This window comes from Callionymus lyra, unplaced genomic scaffold (genome assembly GCF_982586985.1).
Source record: "Callionymus lyra unplaced genomic scaffold, fCalLyr1.hap1.1 HAP1_SCAFFOLD_25, whole genome shotgun sequence".
Classification (NCBI taxonomy): Eukaryota; Metazoa; Chordata; class Actinopteri; order Syngnathiformes; family Callionymidae; genus Callionymus; species Callionymus lyra.
The window spans coordinates 307,277-328,554 of NW_028258542.1; the positions used below are offsets into that span (position 1 = coordinate 307,277).

General features: G+C 43.6%; 1 protein-coding gene across 2 annotated transcripts; it reads left to right on the forward strand.

Moving 5' to 3' along the window:
• The first annotated feature begins 13,920 nt into the window (after nucleotides 1–13,920).
• On the forward strand, nucleotides 13,921–20,839 carry LOC148058781 (uncharacterized). 2 transcript variants are annotated; one of them, XR_015709524.1, is made up of 2 exons: nucleotides 13,921–20,561; nucleotides 20,797–20,839. XR_015709524.1 is itself a non-coding variant. In XM_087782507.1 (2 exons), exon 2 carries the CDS (start codon nucleotides 14,547–14,549, stop codon nucleotides 20,331–20,333), a length of 5,787 nt encoding a protein of 1,928 aa, XP_087638633.1. In that variant the 5' UTR covers nucleotides 13,921–14,060; nucleotides 14,296–14,546; the 3' UTR covers nucleotides 20,334–20,839. The 2 variants fall into 2 exon arrangements, 1 of the variants encoding a protein (XP_087638633.1); XM_087782507.1 differs by having other exon boundaries at nucleotides 13,921–14,060; nucleotides 14,296–20,839.
• The last annotated feature ends 439 nt before the right edge of the window (nucleotides 20,840–21,278 follow it).

Consider the following 21,278-nt stretch of genomic DNA (forward strand, 5'->3'; position numbering starts at 1 on the left):
TAGTGAAGAACAAACTTTACCTTCAGTACAGACGAGACACTTGAAACCATGTTTCTCTCGGTTCAATTTGTCCATGTAAGTTCCATCATCACAGACAGTGCAGGACGGAGATGGAAATTCTGTGCAATGAACATTGACTCTGAATCCTGTGAGAGAAATAAATAAATGACACATTTGAGTGACGTTTTACATCAAGACTCCTGACAGTTACTCTTATAAGAAAAAAGGTCAACATTTAAAATAGGCAGAATACATTTGATAGAATCAACATACAAGTGTCATGCTTATGTTCTTTTGTTTTATTTTGAAGGTGGTTTTCCGTTTTCATGTGTCCTGTGTTTTGAGTGACAGACGCTGGCAGGTGCGCGGCTGGGGATGATGGAGTGGCGGGTTCTTCCCATTGATAAGGAGCGTCTCTACCCGGAAGAACTCGCCAGAGTATTGCGTTTCCAGACCAGGTTGGCTGTCCTTTCGATCTCGCTCCTCGCCTTTGAATCACAACTGGATAATCCTTTGGATACTCCTGACGTTGTCAGCACTTTTATTTACTCAAGTGAGTCCTTTTGTCTTTTTGTTTTAGTTGCTGTTGGGACCCCGATCTCCAGAAGTGCCCTGCCTTCGCCCCGAGTGCCTGTTTTGTTTTTTTGTTCCTATTACGGACCGCTCTGGATCTATATAAGACTTTTTTTTCTGAATTTTTCCTCCGTGGATTATTTAGAAGATAGCTGGGAAGGGCGACAGGTCTTGATACCTTCACTTAAACTTAGCGTTACATTTACCGATGTCAATAAAATGAAAAGAGACTTTAATAAACCACAACATGTACCTGTGCTCCTTCCAGCTGGACACTCAACATCCTTATCCTTCAACAGTGGACACTGTGACGTCACTCCTTCAACATCCTTATCCTTGAGAGAAAAGATCATTTAATATCAGATGATTTTTGAGAATCTATCAGTGATAGTTTCGTAGATTCTTCCGCGTCTGACCGTTATAAACCTCCTTGTAGGTGGACAACGCATGCGCAAATGCGTGGTTGATTTCCAACCTCGTGTACTGTACTGACACTAATAGAATGTTTTTCCATCATATTTGTCCATCATGATGAGTGCCATGGATCATACATGAACACACATGTTTAATGATAAATATTTGTTACCAGAGAACAATTGTTTCAACTGTAATGAAGCATACATGTTTGATATTTACCAATTAGTGTTAAATATTAGCTATATTGATGTTTGACATAAAATGGGGACCCTTGAAATAAAAAGAAAGACCCACACTGTTAAGTCTTTCTGTAGGTTTGTTTATTGGACATAATAAATCGTTTTAGCAACACTAGAGGGCAGCAGAGAGTACAAGTTGCTTTGCGTGCAGGTGGAGAGACAGGACGAGCTAATGAGATCACCTGTGCAGGTGAAGCTTCTGTCTACAGAGCATGACTACAGCCAAGGTAATGTTAAACTCTTCTGTTAAATTGTTCTCATTTGGAGAGAATATCTAAGGATTATGGACATAAACTTGCAGTGTGACTGCAGTTCACACTTTTAATGATGTCGTCGTTGTAAATCTAAAACGTCCCGAGAAAGTAGAATTCTAGTGTTTCTGATCCCATCATGCAGGGAATAGCAGGTTTGATATAAATGTACATGAATTGATTCATTAAAGATATTATTACATTTGTCTCTTTTAACATTAAGACTTCATCACAAAGTATCATTTCTGGAGATGATTTGACTTCAATGTTGACAACAGTTTATACTGAGTGGATCTAGTATAACACTGACAGACCCGGCTGCAGAAAAACATTTAAGGGGGGGCATTACATTTTTTCAGGGGGGCAAACTTTTCAACCTAAAAACGTATTGGCTTCAGGCTGAACAATGGCTCTGGGACGACTCGCACAGTGCAGAGAAATAATTCTCCCATTACTAAAAAGTGACGGTTGATCCCAAAATCTAAAAAAACAACTAACAACCAACAACAAAGTTTAGTGCTGTGTCCATGTATTAAACTAAAGCACCACAGCTTCACTTCTACTAAAACATAAGCACTGAAGTCAACCTGAACACTGGATTGAACATCAAATAAGTTTTCATCTCATTGAACAAAATCATGGTAGGTGTGATGTGTGATCTGTTTGATACTTGATGAAGCCCAGTTGCTGCACATTGGCGCACGCATTGACGCACATTCTTCTTCTGAGAGTTGTAACACAGCGTCTCTTAACTGTTGAGCATGGTCCCGTCGTCTCGCACCAACGTCCATCTCCTCACTTTCGCTCTTCACTTTCCCGTACATACCGGGGACGTTCGTTAGCAAAGTTCGTTGCTAATAACCGTTAGCTTCGCCTCAGGAGCAGGTCCGAAAAAGTCGCTTCTGACACCAATGTAACGTTTGGTCCTCCACACATGACCAGACGGTTGTCTTGCACAGATATTGTTTCTTTGTTCGCTGTACTCACAGAGAGGTTATTGTTTCGGCCACAACCAACGCCGCTCGTTCTTCACACCACTAGTTGAACGCGAAATCTCTCTAACAACAACTGCGCATGCGCACAGACTCACCTTCTTAAAGTGCCCGCAACATTAATGAACAGAACAAACAGGATCGTTACAATATATATACAGTATATACACACACACACACACACACACGTCTATACACATATACATATACACACACACGTCTATACACATACACACATATATATACACACACGTCTATACACATACACACATATACACACATATATATACACACACGTCTATACACATACACACATATACACACACACACGTCTATACACATACACACATATACACACATATATATACACACACGTCTATACACATACACACATATATAAACACACACACGTATATATATATATACACACACACACACACGTCTATACACATACACACATATACACACACGTCTATACACATAGACACATATATATACACACACGTCTATACACACACATATATACACACACACGTCTATACACATACACACATATATATACACACACACGTCTATACACATACACACACATATATACACACACACGTCTATACACATACACACATATATGTACACACATATAAACACACGTCTATACGCATTGACACACCCGCACGCATTGACGCACATTGACACACACACACGTATTGACGCACATTGACGCACATTGACACACACGTATTGACGCACATTGACACGCGCGCACGCATTGACACGCACGGGTCACCCAGTATTATACAGAGCACCCCCCGACGTCGGATTCAAACGACCCGGGTTACATTTGACGCGTCGCCCATCTCTTCGTTGCCTTGGTAACGTGACGTGTCGCTGTTTCATTTGGCTACCGTAATTCTACAACTATGAAGCTCATTTGAAATGTTTAATGTCAACAGTGTGATTCTAATCCTGATTGTGCTTAACGACCTCAAACCACTTTAAGGAGGTACAGAGTGAATATAAATCGGTAAAAATGCTTAATTTTAATTTTTTGGAGCTTGGATTGTTTACGCATCGCGGAAGTCAAGAAGCTCTCGCGGATTAAAACATGCTTAAAAGGTCCTGTAAAAGTGACTATATTGTATATTTTTAGGTGTTTCAACTCCATAATGTTGACATTGTTTTATGAATGAGTAAAATAAAGTCTGTGCTATTTCGCTTGATCCTCTTTATAATCCGGTGCGCTTTTCTATGAAAATAGAAGCTTTCATTGAGATTGCGTTTATGGACATATGTTTTCTTTTTATTTAGCTGCGATTATGAGCGTCTACGTGACGTTTGTCAACATTAATCGCGAGTCTGCAGGGGTGACGTCACACATGCTAATCAACTGATCCTGCAGCGGTGACGTCACACCACAGGAATACAATGAGATATTGTGCTTGTTTGTTTAAAAGCGCCATGAATACAATAGTAGATGCGTGCTTGTATAAAGACCGAGTTAAGTTTAGTTTAAATTTAGCGTCAGCTAAAAAGTTTTCAAATTGCCGCATACGCAACTTCCGGATGATGACGTCACACTTGTTGACAAAGATCGATCGCATTTTATCCTCACGTTTGTGCATAACTTGACGGAATCAGGTGCGCGTCACTCGTCTATTGAGGTAAGATATCATTATTGCTTTAAGACTCAGAAATAATGTTTCATTGCGTGTAATGTAACTTTCTGTGGTGCGTTAACACGAGAGCTAGTTCGCTAAAACTTAGCTTTTTTAATTATAATGTAACTCACACACGTATTTTGTTTGTTATTTTGAAGGACGAAAATATATTTATATTCCAATAAAAAGTTTGCTATATTGGTGGGTCATGGTAGGCGATTTATTTTATTAATATTCAAGATTCTTAGCTACGGCACCTTCAACACATTCAACGCTTGTTAACCATACAACAGCACGAACGTTTAATCGGCGTGTTAAATAACAGATGCGGTGAACTCTGAGCCGCTGAAGCATCTGAACACCACGCGATAACAAAATATAAAGTGCAACTTACTTTCAAAACAAAGTGAAACAGTACAATATAAAATACTATCGAAAATATACACTTGAATAAAGTTATAAAACAATGCTTCAAGTTTCACACAAAAACTTAAATAGCTGCTTCGACACAACATTCATTTACACACAGCAATATAAACAATAATATAAACGTATTGTTTAGGCTCACCTAGGAGTGATAAGCGAGTGTATTCAGTAAAATTGCAGGAGCGTTGGCACACTTTACAGCTTAATGTGGACAAAACTGAAACTCTGGTGATTGCTCCTGATGATAAGATTCCATGGTTGAGTCAGTACTTGGGTGACTTAGGTCAGTCTGTCAAACTGAGCCTGAGAAACCTGGGTGTTGTATTTGATAAAGACATGTCTCTTGTTCAACACTGCAGAAAACTGACCAGAAACTGTTTCCTTCAACTGAGAAAAATCTCTAAACTTAGGAAAATGTTGTCACAACATGATCTGGAGCTTGTAATCCATGCGTTTGTTTCTTCTCGTCTGGACTATTGTAACGGTTTGTTTTCATGTCTTAACAAGAAGGAGCTGTCTCGTCTGCAGTTGATTCAGAACTCTGCAGCGAGAATTCTGACCCGCTCAAGTAGGAGAACTCACATTTCTCCGATCCTTAAAACTCTTCACTGGCTTCCAGTTTCTTTCAGGATCAACTTTAAAATTCTGGTTCTTACTTTCAGAGCTATTCATGGTCAGGCTCCTCCTTACATCACTGATCTGATCCAGCCTTACACCCCAGCTCGGTCTCTGAGGTCTGTGGATCAGAATCTACTGATGGTTCCACGCACACGGCTCAGGACCAGAGGAGAGAAATCTTTTCAGGCTGTTGCTCCTAAGCTTTGGAACAATCTTCCTCTCTCTTTGCGCTTGATGGAGTCTACTGACTCCTTTAAGAAACATCTTAAGACGTTTCTATTTGTTCAGGCTTTTCCTTGAATTTCTCGAACTTGTTGTTCTCGGTGTTGTCTTGATCTTTGAAGTATGTACTGTTTTGAGTATTGTTTTTGATTGTTAAAGCGCTTTGTGACCCTGGTCTCGAAAAGCGCTATATAAATAAATATTACTTACTTACTTACTTACTTACACGTGTCTCAGTCTCTGAGCCGCTGAAGCATCTGAACACCACGCGTCTCATCCGTGGAACGCAGGTAAAAAACAATGGCCGTCTTAAAGCGACAGTGTCTTGATGCGATACATGCATTGAAAAGTAATAAAACATAAAACACGAAAATAACAACTGGGTTTAATTATATACTTCCAGTGAAAATAATTGAAACATAAAACGACAAATAAACGGCTGGGTTACATTACTAAAAACTAAAGCCTGACAGAGGGGGAGTGGCGCGGGAATGAACTACCGTACTTACTGGCGCGCGCATGTACAGACAGCATATACATCTGTTGTTTTGAGCGAGCACCATAAACCGAATATACACAATAATCCATAGTGGTATTGGTTACAAGTGTCTACACGTGGTGTTCACTGCGCAGGTTAACTGTACCGCATTACAAGTAATAGAATGTAACTTAATGTTGGTGAACCACATAGCAATTCATCTACATTAGAAGTCTAAAAAGCGAATGGTAGTACAGTCACGGTGAATACAATTGTATAAATCGTTTAATTCATTTAAATATAAGTCAGCAGATGGAGAGACTTACCACAGTCTTTACCAATGGAAACATGGCGGTGGTCCATGAGGTCCAATTACTCTAGAAACTTCTGGATCATTTGAAATGGGCGGAGCATATTAAGATATTAACACTGAATATTGTTAAATTGACCCTTGACAGTGTTCATTCACTTTTTACACTGAATAAAGAAGAGTTAAACCAGTCTATGAAATAGTTAAAATACATTAACACTTCCTTTTTGACACTTGGAAATTTACTGTGCACGAACGCACACATTAAACAAATGCGCACACCCACATAAAACAAACGCGCACGCACACATAAAACACACGCATGCGTACACGGACATGCACTGACAAACGCACACACACACGGTGACATGCACACATAAAACACACGCACGCACGCACACATAAAACAAACGCGGACGCACACATCAAAGAAACGCGCACGCACACCTAAAACACACGCATGCACACACAGACATGCACTGACACACGCCCACACACACGGTGACATGCACACATAAACACACGCACGCACGCACACATAAAACAAACGCGGACGCACACAAAACAAACGCGCACGCACACATTAAACACACGCATGCACACACAGACATGCACTGACACACGCACACACACACGGTGACATGCACACATAAAACACACACACGCACGCACACGCAGACACACACTGACACATGCGCACACACACCAGTGACATGCACACAAACGCATAACTACACATCACAAACAAACCTATATATATTTTTTTTAATCTGCGCTGTTGTGAAAGTGTGTTTCCCCTCTGGGGATGAATAAAGCTTTTCTATTCTATTCTATTCTAAAAAAAATCCGCGTTTGTTTTATGTGTTCGTGCGTGCGTGTGTTTTATGTTTGCATGTCACCGTGTGTGTGTGCGTTTGTCAGTGCATGTCTATGTATGCATGCGTGTGTTTTATGTGTGCGTGCGCGTTTGTTTTGTGTGCGTCCGCGTTTGTTTTATGTGTGCATGTCACCGTGTGTGTGTGCGTGTGTCAGTGCATGTCTGTGTGTGCATCCGTGTGTTTTGTGTGCGCGCGCGCGCATTTGTTTTATGTGTGCATGCGCGCATTTGTTTTATGTGTGCATGCGCGCATTTGTTTTATGTGTGCGTGCGCGCATTTGTTTCATGTGACATGCACACATAAAACACACGCACGCACGCACACATAAAACAAACGCGGACGCACACAAAACACACGCATGCACACACAGACATGCACTGACACACGCACACACACGGTGACATGCACACATAAAACACACACACGCACGCACACGCAGACACACACTGACACATGCGCACACACACCAATGACATGCACACAAACGCATAACTACACATCACAAACAAACCTATAAAACCCGCGTTTGTTTTATGTGTGCGTGCGTGCGTGTGTTTTATGTTTGCATGTCACCGTGTGTGTGTGCGTTTGTCAGTGCATGTCTGTGTATGCATGCGTGTGTTTTATGTGTGCGTGCGCGTTTGTTTTATGTGGGTGTGCGCATTTGTTTAATGTGTGCGTGCGTGTGTTGTGTGCGTGTGCATTTGTTTTATCTGTGCGCGCGCATTTGTTTTGTGTGCTCTTGCGCATTTGTTTTGTGTGCGCGTGCGCATTTCTTTAATATGTGCGTGCGCGCATTTGTTTTATGTGTGCGTGCGCGCATTTGTTTTATGTGACGTGCGCGCATTTGTTTTATGTGTGCATGCGCGCATTTGCTTTATGTGTGCATGCGCGCATTTGTTTTATGTGTGCATGCGCGCATTTGTTTTATGTGTGCATGCGCGCATTTGTTTTATGTGTGCATGCGCGCATTTGTTTTATGTGTGCGTGCGCGCATTTGTTTCATGTGACATGCACACATAAAACACACGCACGCACGCACACATAAAACAAACGCGGACGCACACAAAACACACGCATGCACACACAGACATGCACTGACACACGCACACACACGGTGACATGCACACATAAAACACACACACGCACGCACACGCAGACACACACTGACACATGCGCACACACACCAATGACATGCACACAAACGCATAACTACACATCACAAACAAACCTATAAAACCCGCGTTTGTTTTATGTGTGCGTGCGTGCGTGTGTTTTATGTTTGCATGTCACCGTGTGTGTGTGTGTTTGTCAGTGCATGTCTGTGTATGCATGCGTGTGTTTTATGTGTGCGTGCGCGTTTGTTTTATGTGGGTGTGCGCATTTGTTTAATGTGTGCGTGCGTGTGTTGTGTGCGTGTGCATTTGTTTTATCTGTGCGCGCGCATTTGTTTTGTGTGCTCTTGCGCATTTGTTTTGTGTGCGCGTGCGCATTTCTTTAATATGTGCGTGCGCGCATTTGTTTTATGTGTGCGTGCGCGCATTTGTTTTATGTGACGTGCGCGCATTTGTTTTATGTGTGCATGCGCGCATTTGCTTTATGTGTGCATGCGCGCATTTGTTTTATGTGTGCATGCGCGCATTTGTTTTATGTGTGCGTGCGCGCATTTGTTTCATGTGACATGCACACATAAAACACACGCACGCACGCACACATAAAACAAACGCGGACGCACACAAAACACACGCATGCACACACAGACATGCACTGACACACGCACACACACGGTGACATGCACACATAAAACACACACACGCACGCACACGCAGACACACACTGACACATGCGCACACACACCAATGACATGCACACAAACGCATAACTACACATCACAAACAAACCTATAAAATCCGCGTTTGTTTTATGTGTGCGTGTGTTTTATGTTTGCATGTCACCGTGTGTGTGTGCGTTTGTCAGTGCATGTCTGTGTATGCATGCGTGTGTTTTATGTGTGCGTGCGCGTTTGTTTAATGTGGGTGTGCGCATTTGTTTAATGTGTGCGTGCGTGTGTTGTGTGTTGACACGCGCAAGCATTGACGCACATTGACACACGCGCAAGCATTGACGCACATTGACACGCGCGCAAGCATTGACGCACATTGACACTCGCGCGCATATTGACGCACGCACACGCACGGGCGCATTGACGCACATTGACACGCACGCGCGCATTGACGCACATTGACACGCGCGCAAGCATATTGACACACGCACACGCATTGACACGCACGCAAGCATTGACGCACATTGACACGCGCGCAAGCATTGACGCACATTGACACACGCGCGCATTGACACACATTGACACGCACATGACAATGGACGTGAGGTTCTGGTCTGCAGCCCACACCTGTGTATCGGATAGTCTGTCAAACATAAAAATGTAAACGGTTAGACTTTTATGATGCAATATACGAGGAACTAACTAAACATATACTGTACACACCTCCATGATGATTGCCTTTCTCAAGTGGCTTTGTATGTGCTGTTGGGTTTTGTCCATCTGTGCTGGTCTGAATTTGGTGACCTCACAAAAAGGGCAGTGAAAGAACAAGCAACACTGACGGCTGTGGAGTGAAGTACATCCTCAAACCTGGCTGATGTTTAACTGATCAGCCATTTATGAGATTAATGAAAGCTTTGACAGAAACTGTTTTCTATATCACAGACTAAGCTACACACACAGGCAAATGAAAACAGCCAGAAATATGTTATGTTCACTGAACACATCATTTATGAACACATTTTTCATGTTGTATAAAACTCAAACATTCTATTGAATGACTGAACAATCGACTTTAATATCCTCGTGTCCAATTAGTTCATATTCAACGTCTGCTATCTCTGGTCTGTTTATCTGGATTCTTGTCACAGGGGCAGCAGCTTCAGCAGAGAGGTCCATACTTTCTTCTCCCCAGTTACATCGTCCAGCTCTTTCTGGAGGACCCCCCTGTGTTTCCAGCCCAGTGGAGGAACATGCTTCTTCAGTGTGTTCTGGGTCTTCCCCGGGTTCTACCATCAGTGGAACATGTTCCACTTCATCGGACTTATTCTCAGATGAATAAATTGATCTAAGACAAGAAAAAAATAAGTCAGTTTAGATTAAAAAAAAAGCTCAAACTAATTGAAATTCTCACGGATGCTCCGTTGAATCCATACATTCATTCATTCCCACTGCCACCTCCTAATAAGAAATAATGATCGTTTCTCTGATGCACAAATACTGCAGTGCTGAAGATATTAAACCAAAATTGACATTCATTTTAATTGTACAAGTGATGACATTTGCAAAATTAATCAACATTACATTTAAACATTAAATCACTTTGATAAATGACTAAAAAACATTCTTACATACCTTCCTTCTTCTCTTGAACTCTTTTCCATCTGGTTAAGGAGAAAAATAATTCAAGGAAATGACTCCAGATAAACACAAATCAATATAATAATGTGATTTTTATGAATGCATTTGTTTTTTACCTCTTTTTCTTTTTTTATACCAATAAACTACAGAACATGTGATCAGTAGAACGATCACAGCAACAATAATTCCAGCCACTTCTCCTGGTGTCAAACCTTCTCGACATACAGAGTCAGAAGAAATAGTTCCTTCTCGTAGATATGTTGAACATCTACAAAGACAAGTGGAGACAGTTTAGAAGAAAACATCTGGAGCAAACATTTGTGAAGCTTCACTCACTGTTTGTGATCCTGACATGACGTGAACGTTCCATTTGAAAATGTTCCTTCACTGCAGGTTCCACACTCAGTGTCTGTGGAGGACGTTCCTGTGAAGAACATTGTGTGTGTCTTATAGTTTCTGCACTCTTGCATTTCACATGTTGGATGTGAAACTCGCCTGCTCTGATGATGAACTGTCCTGGTTCACATGTGGAGTGTTGCTGTGCTGCCACACATGTGTCCACTGAGCCGTCCACACAGAAAAAACCCTCCAGAGGTTCACACTTGGTGTTTGCTGTGAAGGTACAGGATCTGATCTCTCTCAGTCCTGTTAGTCAATAACAAATTCTACATCACATCTACATACTGACCAACTCATCATTCTAGTGAAGAACAAACTTTACCTTCAGTACAGACGAGACACTTGAAACCATGTTTCTCTCGGTTCAATTTGTCCATGTAAGTTCCATCATCACAGACAGTGCAGGACGGAGATGGAAATTCTGTGCAATGAACATTGACTCTGAATCCTGTGAGAGAAATAAATAAATGACACATTTGAGTGACGTTTTACATCAAGACTCCTGACAGTTACTCTTATAAGAAAAAAGGTCAACATTTAAAATAGGCAGAATACATTTGATAGAATCAACATACAAGTGTCATGCTTATGTTCTTTTGTTTTATTTTGAAGGTGGTTTTCCGTTTTCATGTGTCCTGTGTTTTGAGTGACAGACGCTGGCAGGTGCGCGGCTGGGGATGATGGAGTGGCGGGTTCTTCCCATTGATAAGGAGCGTCTCTACCCGGAAGAACTCGCCAGAGTATTGCGTTTCCAGACCAGGTTGGCTGTCCTTTCGATCTCGCTCCTCGCCTTTGAATCACAACTGGATAATCCTTTGGATACTCCTGACGTTGTCAGCACTTTTATTTACTCAAGTGAGTCCTTTTGTCTTTTTGTTTTAGTTGCTGTTGGGACCCCGATCTCCAGAAGTGCCCTGCCTTCGCCCCGAGTGCCTGTTTTGTTTTTTTGTTCCTATTACGGACCGCTCTGGATCTATATAAGACTTTTTTTTCTGAATTTTTCCTCCGTGGATTATTTAGAAGATAGCTGGGAAGGGCGACAGGTCTTGATACCTTCACTTAAACTTAGCGTTACATTTACCGATGTCAATAAAATGAAAAGAGACTTTAATAAACCACAACATGTACCTGTGCTCCTTCCAGCTGGACACTCAACATCCTTATCCTTCAACAGTGGACACTGTGACGTCACTCCTTCAACATCCTTATCCTTGAGAGAAAAGATCATTTAATATCAGATGATTTTTGAGAATCTATCAGTGATAGTTTCGTAGATTCTTCCGCGTCTGACCGTTATAAACCTCCTTGTAGGTGGACAACGCATGCGCAAATGCGTGGTTGATTTCCAACCTCGTGTACTGTACTGACACTAATAGAATGTTTTTCCATCATATTTGTCCATCATGATGAGTGCCATGGATCATACATGAACACACATGTTTAATGATAAATATTTGTTACCAGAGAACAATTGTTTCAACTGTAATGAAGCATACATGTTTGATATTTACCAATTAGTGTTAAATATTAGCTATATTGATGTTTGAGATAAAATGGGGACCCTTGAAATAAAAAGAAAGACCCACACTGTTAAGTCTTTCTGTAGGTTTGTTTATTGGACATAATAAATCGTTTTAGCAACACTAGAGGGCAGCAGAGAGTACAAGTTGCTTTGCGTGCAGGTGGAGAGACAGGACGAGCTAATGAGATCACCTGTGCAGGTGAAGCTTCTGTCTACAGAGCATGACTACAGCCAAGGTAATGTTAAACTCTTCTGTTAAATTGTTCTCATTTGGAGAGAATATCTAAGGATTATGGACATAAACTTGCAGTGTGACTGCAGTTCACACTTTTAATGATGTCGTCGTTGTAAATCTAAAACGTCCCGAGAAAGTAGAATTCTAGTGTTTCTGATCCCATCATGCAGGGAATAGCAGGTTTGATATAAATGTACATGAATTGATTCATTAAAGATATTATTACATTTGTCTCTTTTAACATTAAGACTTCATCACAAAGTATCATTTCTGGAGATGATTTGACTTCAATGTTGACAACAGTTTATACTGAGTGGATCTAGTATAACACTGACAGACCCGGCTGCAGAAAAACATTTAAGGGGGGGCATTACATTTTTTCAGGGGGGCAAACTTTTCAACCTAAAAACGTATTGGCTTCAGGCTGAACAATGGCTCTGGGACGACTCGCACAGTGCAGAGAAATAATTCTCCCATTACTAAAAAGTGACGGTTGATCCCAAAATCTAAAAAAACAACTAACAACCAACAACAAAGTTTAGTGCTGTGTCCATGTATTAAACTAAAGCACCACAGCTTCACTTCTACTAAAACATAAGCACTGAAGTCAACCTGAACACTGGATTGAACATCAAATAAGTTTTCATCTCATTGAACAAAATCATGGTAGGTGTGATGTGTGATCTGTTTGATACTTGATGAAGCCCAGTTGCTGCACATTGGCGCACGCATTGACGCACATTCTTCTTCTGAGAGTTGTAACACAGCGTCTCTTAACTGTTGAGCATGGTCCCGTCGTCTCGCACCAACGTCCATCTCCTCACTTTCGCTCTTCACTTTCCCGTACATACCGGGGACGTTCGTTAGCAAAGTTCGTTGCTAATAACCGTTAGCTTCGCCTCAGGAGCAGGTCCGAAAAAGTCGCTTCTGACACCAATGTAACGTTTGGTCCTCCACACATGACCAGACGGTTGTCTTGCACAGATATTGTTTCTTTGTTCGCTGTACTCACAGAGAGGTTATTGTTTCGGCCACAACCAACGCCGCTCGTTCTTCACACCACTAGTTGAACGCGAAATCTCTCTAACAACAACTGCGCATGCGCACAGACTCACCTTCTTAAAGTGCCCGCAACATTAATGAACAGAACAAACAGGATCGTTACAATATATATACAGTATATACACACACACACACACACACACACACGTCTATACACATACACACATATACATATACTGTTCTGTTTAGCATAGTGATAATAGTGTGAGTGTCTCTTTAAGAGAACCGAGCTCTCCAGTGAGCCATGTGACCTCAACCAGGAAGTAAAACCGTTTGTACCACAAATTCTCATGGTGTGAAATGAGTAATAATTTGCTGCGATCTGCAAGCATCCTTGGTTTGTTGAAGCATCGTTGGTATGTAATGTTTTTTATGTTATTGTGTAACATCATTTTGTCATAATTTAGAAGTTTAGGAACTTGATTGTTAAGTTTATGTGTTTATTGCAAACAGCCATAGGTTCTACATAGGAATGCAAATTCGCCATTTAGCCTAAACACTTGTGTTAAATCAGTCAGTTCATGATTAATGATTTGTTTATTTACGTGTTGAGAACACATCAATTGATTTGTCCTTTTTTGTATGTTTTAGTTTCACACTTCTTTGACAGTATTAAACCTGTGGAACAAGAGAAGGTCTCCAGAGTCGTGTTGTCAGGGAGGAGTGGGCGAACTGTCGATTTGCATACCCTTGCAAGGAGGGCAGTACAGTGAAACAACGGCTTCTCAACAATCAAGGCATCGCAGTGTGAGCAGGAGGAGCTGAACAGACATCGTCACACGCAGCCAGTGGGCGATCAACACAACAAGTATTGTTCTAATTCATCATAATTGACAGTTACAATGACGGATGAAGCAGTGACATGGGAGACACGGTCTCGAGCGTCATGCACTTCAGTGCGATCAAGATCATCAACAACAGAATCTGCTGCTGCTAAAGCACGGGCAAAAGCAGAAGCAGCCAAAGCACGCCTCGCATTCGCTGAAGAGGAGGCTACGTTAAAGCTAGAACAAGCCAAATTGGAAGCATCACTTTCAATACTCAACATCAAAAAGGAAACAGCTGCAGCAGTGGCTGAAGCTGAAGCACTCGAAGCAGCCGCTGATTTGCAAAAAGACACAAATAACAACCAGCTCTGGGAAATGCCTCCTTTAGAACCCATTGAGCGCACCAAAGAATACGTCATCAGCCAAGACCAACGCTGTGGTGCAGCAACACAACAAAACAGCCTACCGCCAAAGCCTGAGGCTAGTGCTAGCAATCCAACTACATATCTTAAACCTGAAGCCAAGCCCTTCACACCATTCCAGGGCAGTAGTGCACCAAAGCTCCATCACCAGATGTCTCAGCAGTCCCATACATTCACGAAAGAGCACACTCATAGCAACAGAGTTCAATTTGGGCATGGCCGCACCTGGTCATTGGAAAATGGTCATTCCCTTAATGCAGCATATTCAAATCCAAAATTCGACAATCCAAATACAAGTGACTTTGTGAGATATCTGGCTAGACGAGAGCTTGTAACTACAGGCTTACTCAAGTTTAACGACAAACCACAGAATTACAGGGCCTGGAAACGGTCATTTCAGTCTGCAATCCATGGCTTACATCTGACGTCCAGTGAAGAGATGGATCTTCTGCTGAAGTGGCTAGGCGATGATTCAGCCGAACATGTGGAGCAAATCAGAGCAATCCACATAAATCGCCCTGATGCAGGACTGGACATGGTATGGAACAGGCTTGACCAGACCTATGGCTCCTCTGAAGTTATTGAGGATGCCCTCTTCAGAAGAATTGAAACTTTTCCCAAAATAACAAGTCAAGACTATTCAAAACTGCTGAAGCTAAGCGATCTACTGAGTGAACTCCTTGCGGCTAAAGATGAAGGAGACTTACCTGGTCTTACCTTCTTTGACACAGCGAGAGGGGTCAACCCAATTGTGCGGAAGCTTCCTTTCAACCTGCAGGAAAAGTGGGCGTCAGTTGGTGCATCATACAAGCGCAAGCACGAAGTTTCCTTTCCACCATTCAGCGTCTTCGTGGATTTCATCAGCCGGGAAGCAAACGTCCGGAACGATCCAAGTTTCAACTTCAACAACCAAGAGAGTGGTTTGAGGGCCGAGAGGACGGCTTGGAAGCCTAACAAGCACAGAGACATTTCAGTGCACAAAACTGAAGTGTTCTCCAAAACAGCATTAGAAGCAAACGATTTCCCCTCACAGACCGACGACTGCAACGCGCTTTGTCCACTGCACAAAAAGCCACATCCCTTACGCAAATGTCGAGCATTCAGGGAGAAGTCCATTGAAGATCGTAAAAGCTTCCTCAAAGAGAATCGCGTCTGCTTTAAATGCTGCTCCTCTACATCGCACATCGCAAGGGACTGCACAGCCAAAGTACAGTGTACCGAATGCAGCAGCGAAAGGCATCCTACAGTGCTCCACCCTGGGCCAGCACCTTGGACAGTGGAGGTCGACCCCACATCAGAGCACGGCGGGGAGGATGCCTCATCTCAATCGCATGTCAGCACCCAGTGTACTCAGGTCTGTGGTGGAGATCTTGCTGAGAGGTCATGCTCCAAAATATGCCTCGTGAAAGTTTATCCATCTGGCTGTAGAGACATGGCTAGGAAAGTATATGCCATCTTAGACGAACAAAGCAACCGATCATTGGTTCGATCCCAATTTTTTGAAATCTTCAGCGACACAAGTCGAAGTGCCCCGTATACTTTGAGAACGTGTGCTGGAGTAAAACAAGTGGCTGGGAGGAGAGCGACAGGCTACGAGGTGGAATCTCTCGACGGAAGTGTTTGCATCCCATTACCAAGCCTCATTGAATGTAATGACATCCCGAACAACCGAGAGGAAATTCCAACCCCCACTGTAGCACTTCACCATCCTCATCTCAGGTCGGTGGCGAAACTCATTCCAGAGGTCGACTCGGCGGCTCCAATCATGTTGCTCTTGGGTCGCGACATACTCCGTGTTCACAAGGTCAGAAAACAGGTGAATGGCACTCACAACTCACCCTATGCACAGAAGCTGGACTTGGGGTGGGTGATAGTCGGCAACGTGTGTCTAGGCAACGTCCACACACCACCAACGGTTGCCACATTTTTCACCAGCGCCACTGATCTTGGACGCCCTACACTCTTCCAACTCTGTCCAAATGTCTTCCATGTCAGGGAGAAATACAGCGGACTCCAAGTCAGCGAGCACCCTTCAACACGCATAGATGAGTTGTCTGTGTGTGAGAACGACCACCTAGCTTGCACCGTGTTCACGAGAACCAAAGACGACAACCAAGTAGCCCCCTCGATCCAGGATGCCTACTTCATGAAAATAATGCAGGGAGGACTGTGCAAGGACTCAAACAGCAGTTGGGTAGCCCCATTGCCCTTTAAGTGTCCACGCCAACGGCTCCCGAACAACAGACCTCAAGCGCTGAAGCGCCTCACATCTCTCAGGCGCAACTTCGACAAGAAGCCCGAAATGAGAGAGCACTTCCTCAGCTTCATGGACAAGATGTTCAAGAACGGCCATGCAGAAGTAGCTCCTCTCCTCAGTGAAGATGAAGAACGGTGGTATCTACCCACATTTGGTGTCTACCATCCGAGGAAGCCTAAGCAAATCCGAGTTGTGTTTGATTCAAGCGCCCAATTCAACGGCATATCCCTCAATGATGTGCTTTTAACGGGACCCGACTTGAATAACACTCTCCTTGGTGTACTCATCCGCTTCAGAAAGGAAGCAGTTGCCTTTACAGCGGACATTGAACAGATGTTTTACTGTTTCCTTGTGAGAGAAGAAGACAGAAACTTCTTACGCTTCCTTTGGTTTCAAGACAACGACCTCTCCAAAAGCATCGTCGATTATCGCATGAGGGTCCACGTCTTTGGCAATAGCCCATCCCCTGCAGTGGCAATACACGGCCTCCAACAGTCTGTTCAAGGAAGCAAGCTCCATGTCGACCCTGATGTTCAACGCTTTGTGATGCGTGACTTTTATGTAGACGACGGGCTGAAGTCCCTACCTACAGCCGAGGCTGCCATCAGTCTGCTGAAAAGAACTCAGGATGCACTCTCCAAGTCCAACCTAAGACTGCACAAGATCGCAGCAAACGACAAGGCGGTTATGGAAGCCTTTCCATCTTCTGATCGAGCAAGCGATTTGAAAGATCTTGACCTTGACGACGAACAGCTTCCAATGCAACGCAGTCTAGGGCTCGGCTGGAACCTTCACACAGACTGTTTCCACTTTAGCGTCTCCGAAGAGATAAAGCCCTACACCCGCCGAGGTGTCTTATCTACTATCAATAGCCTCTATGATCCTCTTGGCTTCGCATTTCCAGTCACTATTCAAGGCAAGGCGATCCTACGAGAGCTCACAGCGGAGAGTGGAGACTGGGATGCACACTTGCCACGCGAAAAGGAGGAAGCTTGGACGACATGGAGAGCTTCATTGAACGAACTCTGCCATCTGCCAATTCCCAGATCCTACACCAAAATGTCACCTGCAGCCGCTGACAGAAGAGAGATCTGTGTGTTCTGTGATGCATCAACTAAAGCTATCGCTGCAGTGGCATATTTGAAGGTAACGGATGCTGTGGGCAACAAGCAAGTCGGATTTGTCATGGGGAAAGCCAAGCTAGCACCACGTCCTGAGCATACAATCCCCAGATTGGAACTCTGTGCAGCAGTGCTCGCTGTAGAGCTAGCCGACCTGGTGTCTACAGAACTTGACCTTCAACTCAATGACATGTCTTACTATACAGACAGTAAAGTTGTCCTGGGCTACATCCATAACGAAACCAGGCGCTTCTACGTCTATGTCAGTAACAGAGTGCTGCGGATCAGAAGGTCGTCCAACCCTAATCAGTGGAACTTTGTGCCGACAGACCAGAACCCGGCAGATCACGCAACCCGCTCCGTTGTTGCAGGTCAACTTGCTCACACCAACTGGCTCGTCGGACCCAAGTTTCTCTACATACCCGACCCTGCAGCCTCCGAGAGCAGTTACGAGCTGATTGAGCCAAGTTCAGACCCAGACATACGGCCTCTAGCCTCCACCCTGAGTACTACGACATCTTCCGACCGTCTGGATTCCCAACGGTTTGCCAAGTTTTCCTGTTGGAAGTCACTCACCAGGGCAGTGGCTCGTCTTGTGCACATCGCTCGCCTTTTTCACTCCAGTTCAGTGAGAAACACCCCCTGCAAAGGCTGGCATCACTGTAAGTCGGACATCAGCATTGAGGAAAGAAATCGGGCCTCAACCATCATCCTTCAAACAGTACAAGAGGAGTCATATGGACAAGAGATCAAGTGCATTCAGGAACAAAGGAAGATCCCACGGAACAGTCCCTTGAGTAACCTTGATCCCTTCATAGACGACGATGGTCTGCTAAAGGTTGGCGGTCGCCTTCACAGCTCCAACCTAAGTCAGTGTGAGAAAACTCCTGTGGTCATGCCGGGAACTCATCACATCACCACATTGATCATCCGACACTGCCACCAACAGGTACACCACCAGGGCCGGCTATTTACAGAAGGTGCAGTTCGGACCGCTGGCTTTTGGATAGTTGGTGGGAAGAGAAGAGTGAGCAGTATTATCCACCAGTGTGTTACCTGTCGACGACTTAGAGCTCCCCTTGGTGTCCAGAAAATGGCTAACCTCCCAGCGGCTCGTCTTTCTACAGACCCTCCTTTCACACATGTTGGACTAGACGTGTTCGGCCCTTGGACCATCTGCTCACGACGAACCAGAGGTGGGCTTTCACATAGTAAACGCTGGGCTGTGATTTTCACGTGTATGAGTGTGAGAGCAGTACACATCGAAGTCATCGAGTCTCTCGAATCATCCACCTTCATCAATGCCCTTAGGCGTTTCATCTCTGTTCGTGGGCCAGTCAAACACCTCTACTCGGACAGAGGGACCAACTTCATCGGGGCTTGCAAAGAACTTGCAATACCTTCCAACATTGACAGCGCCACAGTCACAACTCACCTGTCAGATCGAGGTTGCTCGTGGACCTTCAATCCTCCTCACGCCTCCCATTTCGGTGGAACATGGGAGAGGATGATTGGGCTGGCGAGAAGAATCCTTGACTCAATGTTTGCTCAAATGAAAGACAAGCTCACACATGAAGTCCTGACAACATTCATGGCCGAAGTTGCAGCGATCATCAATGCCAGGCCGCTGGTTCCTGTGACGACTGACCCTGACGACTCTTTCATCTTGACACCTGCTGCGCTGCTCACTCACAAGGTGAACATTGTTCCAGCACCTGCTGGAGAGTTCGGAGCTGCAGACCTCTTCAAGCGCCAGTGGCGCCAGGTGCAACACCTGTCGAACACCTTCTGGGACAGATGGCGGAAACAGTTCCTTCCAACACTGCAACCACGCAGGAAGTGGCTGTCAACTCAACCCAACATTGAAGCCGGCAGTGTCGTACTCCTGAAGAACGTTCAAACTCCAAGGAACGAATGGCCTCTTGGACTAATAACACAGGCTTTCCCAAGCAAGGACGGAAAGGTCCGAAAGGTCGAGGTTAAGGTGTACAAAGAAGGAGGTTCTTCACTTTTCCTTAGGCCTATCTCAGAAATAGTGCTTCTTCTCCCTCCACACAGTTAAGGACTGTTCTAAGTGCATTGTGTGGCGTGTAATTACGCCAGACGGGGAGTGTTCTGTTTAGCATAGTGATAATAGTGTGAGTGTCTCTTTAAGAGAACCGAGCTCTCCAGTGAGCCATGTGACCTCAACCAGGAAGTAAAACCGTTTGTACCACAAATTCTCATGGTGTGAAATGAGTAATAATTTGCTGCGATCTGCAAGCATCCTTGGTTTGTTGAAGCATCGTTGGTATGTAATGTTTTTTATGTTATTGTGTAACATCATTTTGTCATAATTTAGAAGTTTAGGAACTTGATTGTTAAGTTTATGTGTTTATTGCAAACAGCCATAGGTTCTACATAGGAATGCAAATTCGCCATTTAGCCTAAACACTTGTGTTAAATCAGTCAGTTCATGATTAATGATTTGTTTATTTACGTGTTGAGAACACATCAATTGATTTGTCCTTTTTTGTATGTTTTAGTTTCACACTTCTTTGACAGTATTAAACCTGTGGAACAAGAGAAGGTCTCCAGAGTCGTGTTGTCAGGGAGGAGTGGGCGAACTGTCGATTTGCATACCCTTGCAAGGAGGGCAGTACATATACACACACACGTCTATACACATACACACATATATATACACACACGTCTATACACATACACACATATACACACATATATATACACACACGTCTATACACATACACACATATACACACACACACGTCTATACACATACACACATATACACACATATATATACACACACACGTCTATACACATACACACATATATAAACACACACACGTATATATATATACACACACACACACACACACGTCTATACACATACACACATATACACACACGTCTATACACATACACACATATATATACACACACGTCTATACACACACATATATACACACACACACGTCTATACACATACACACATATATATACA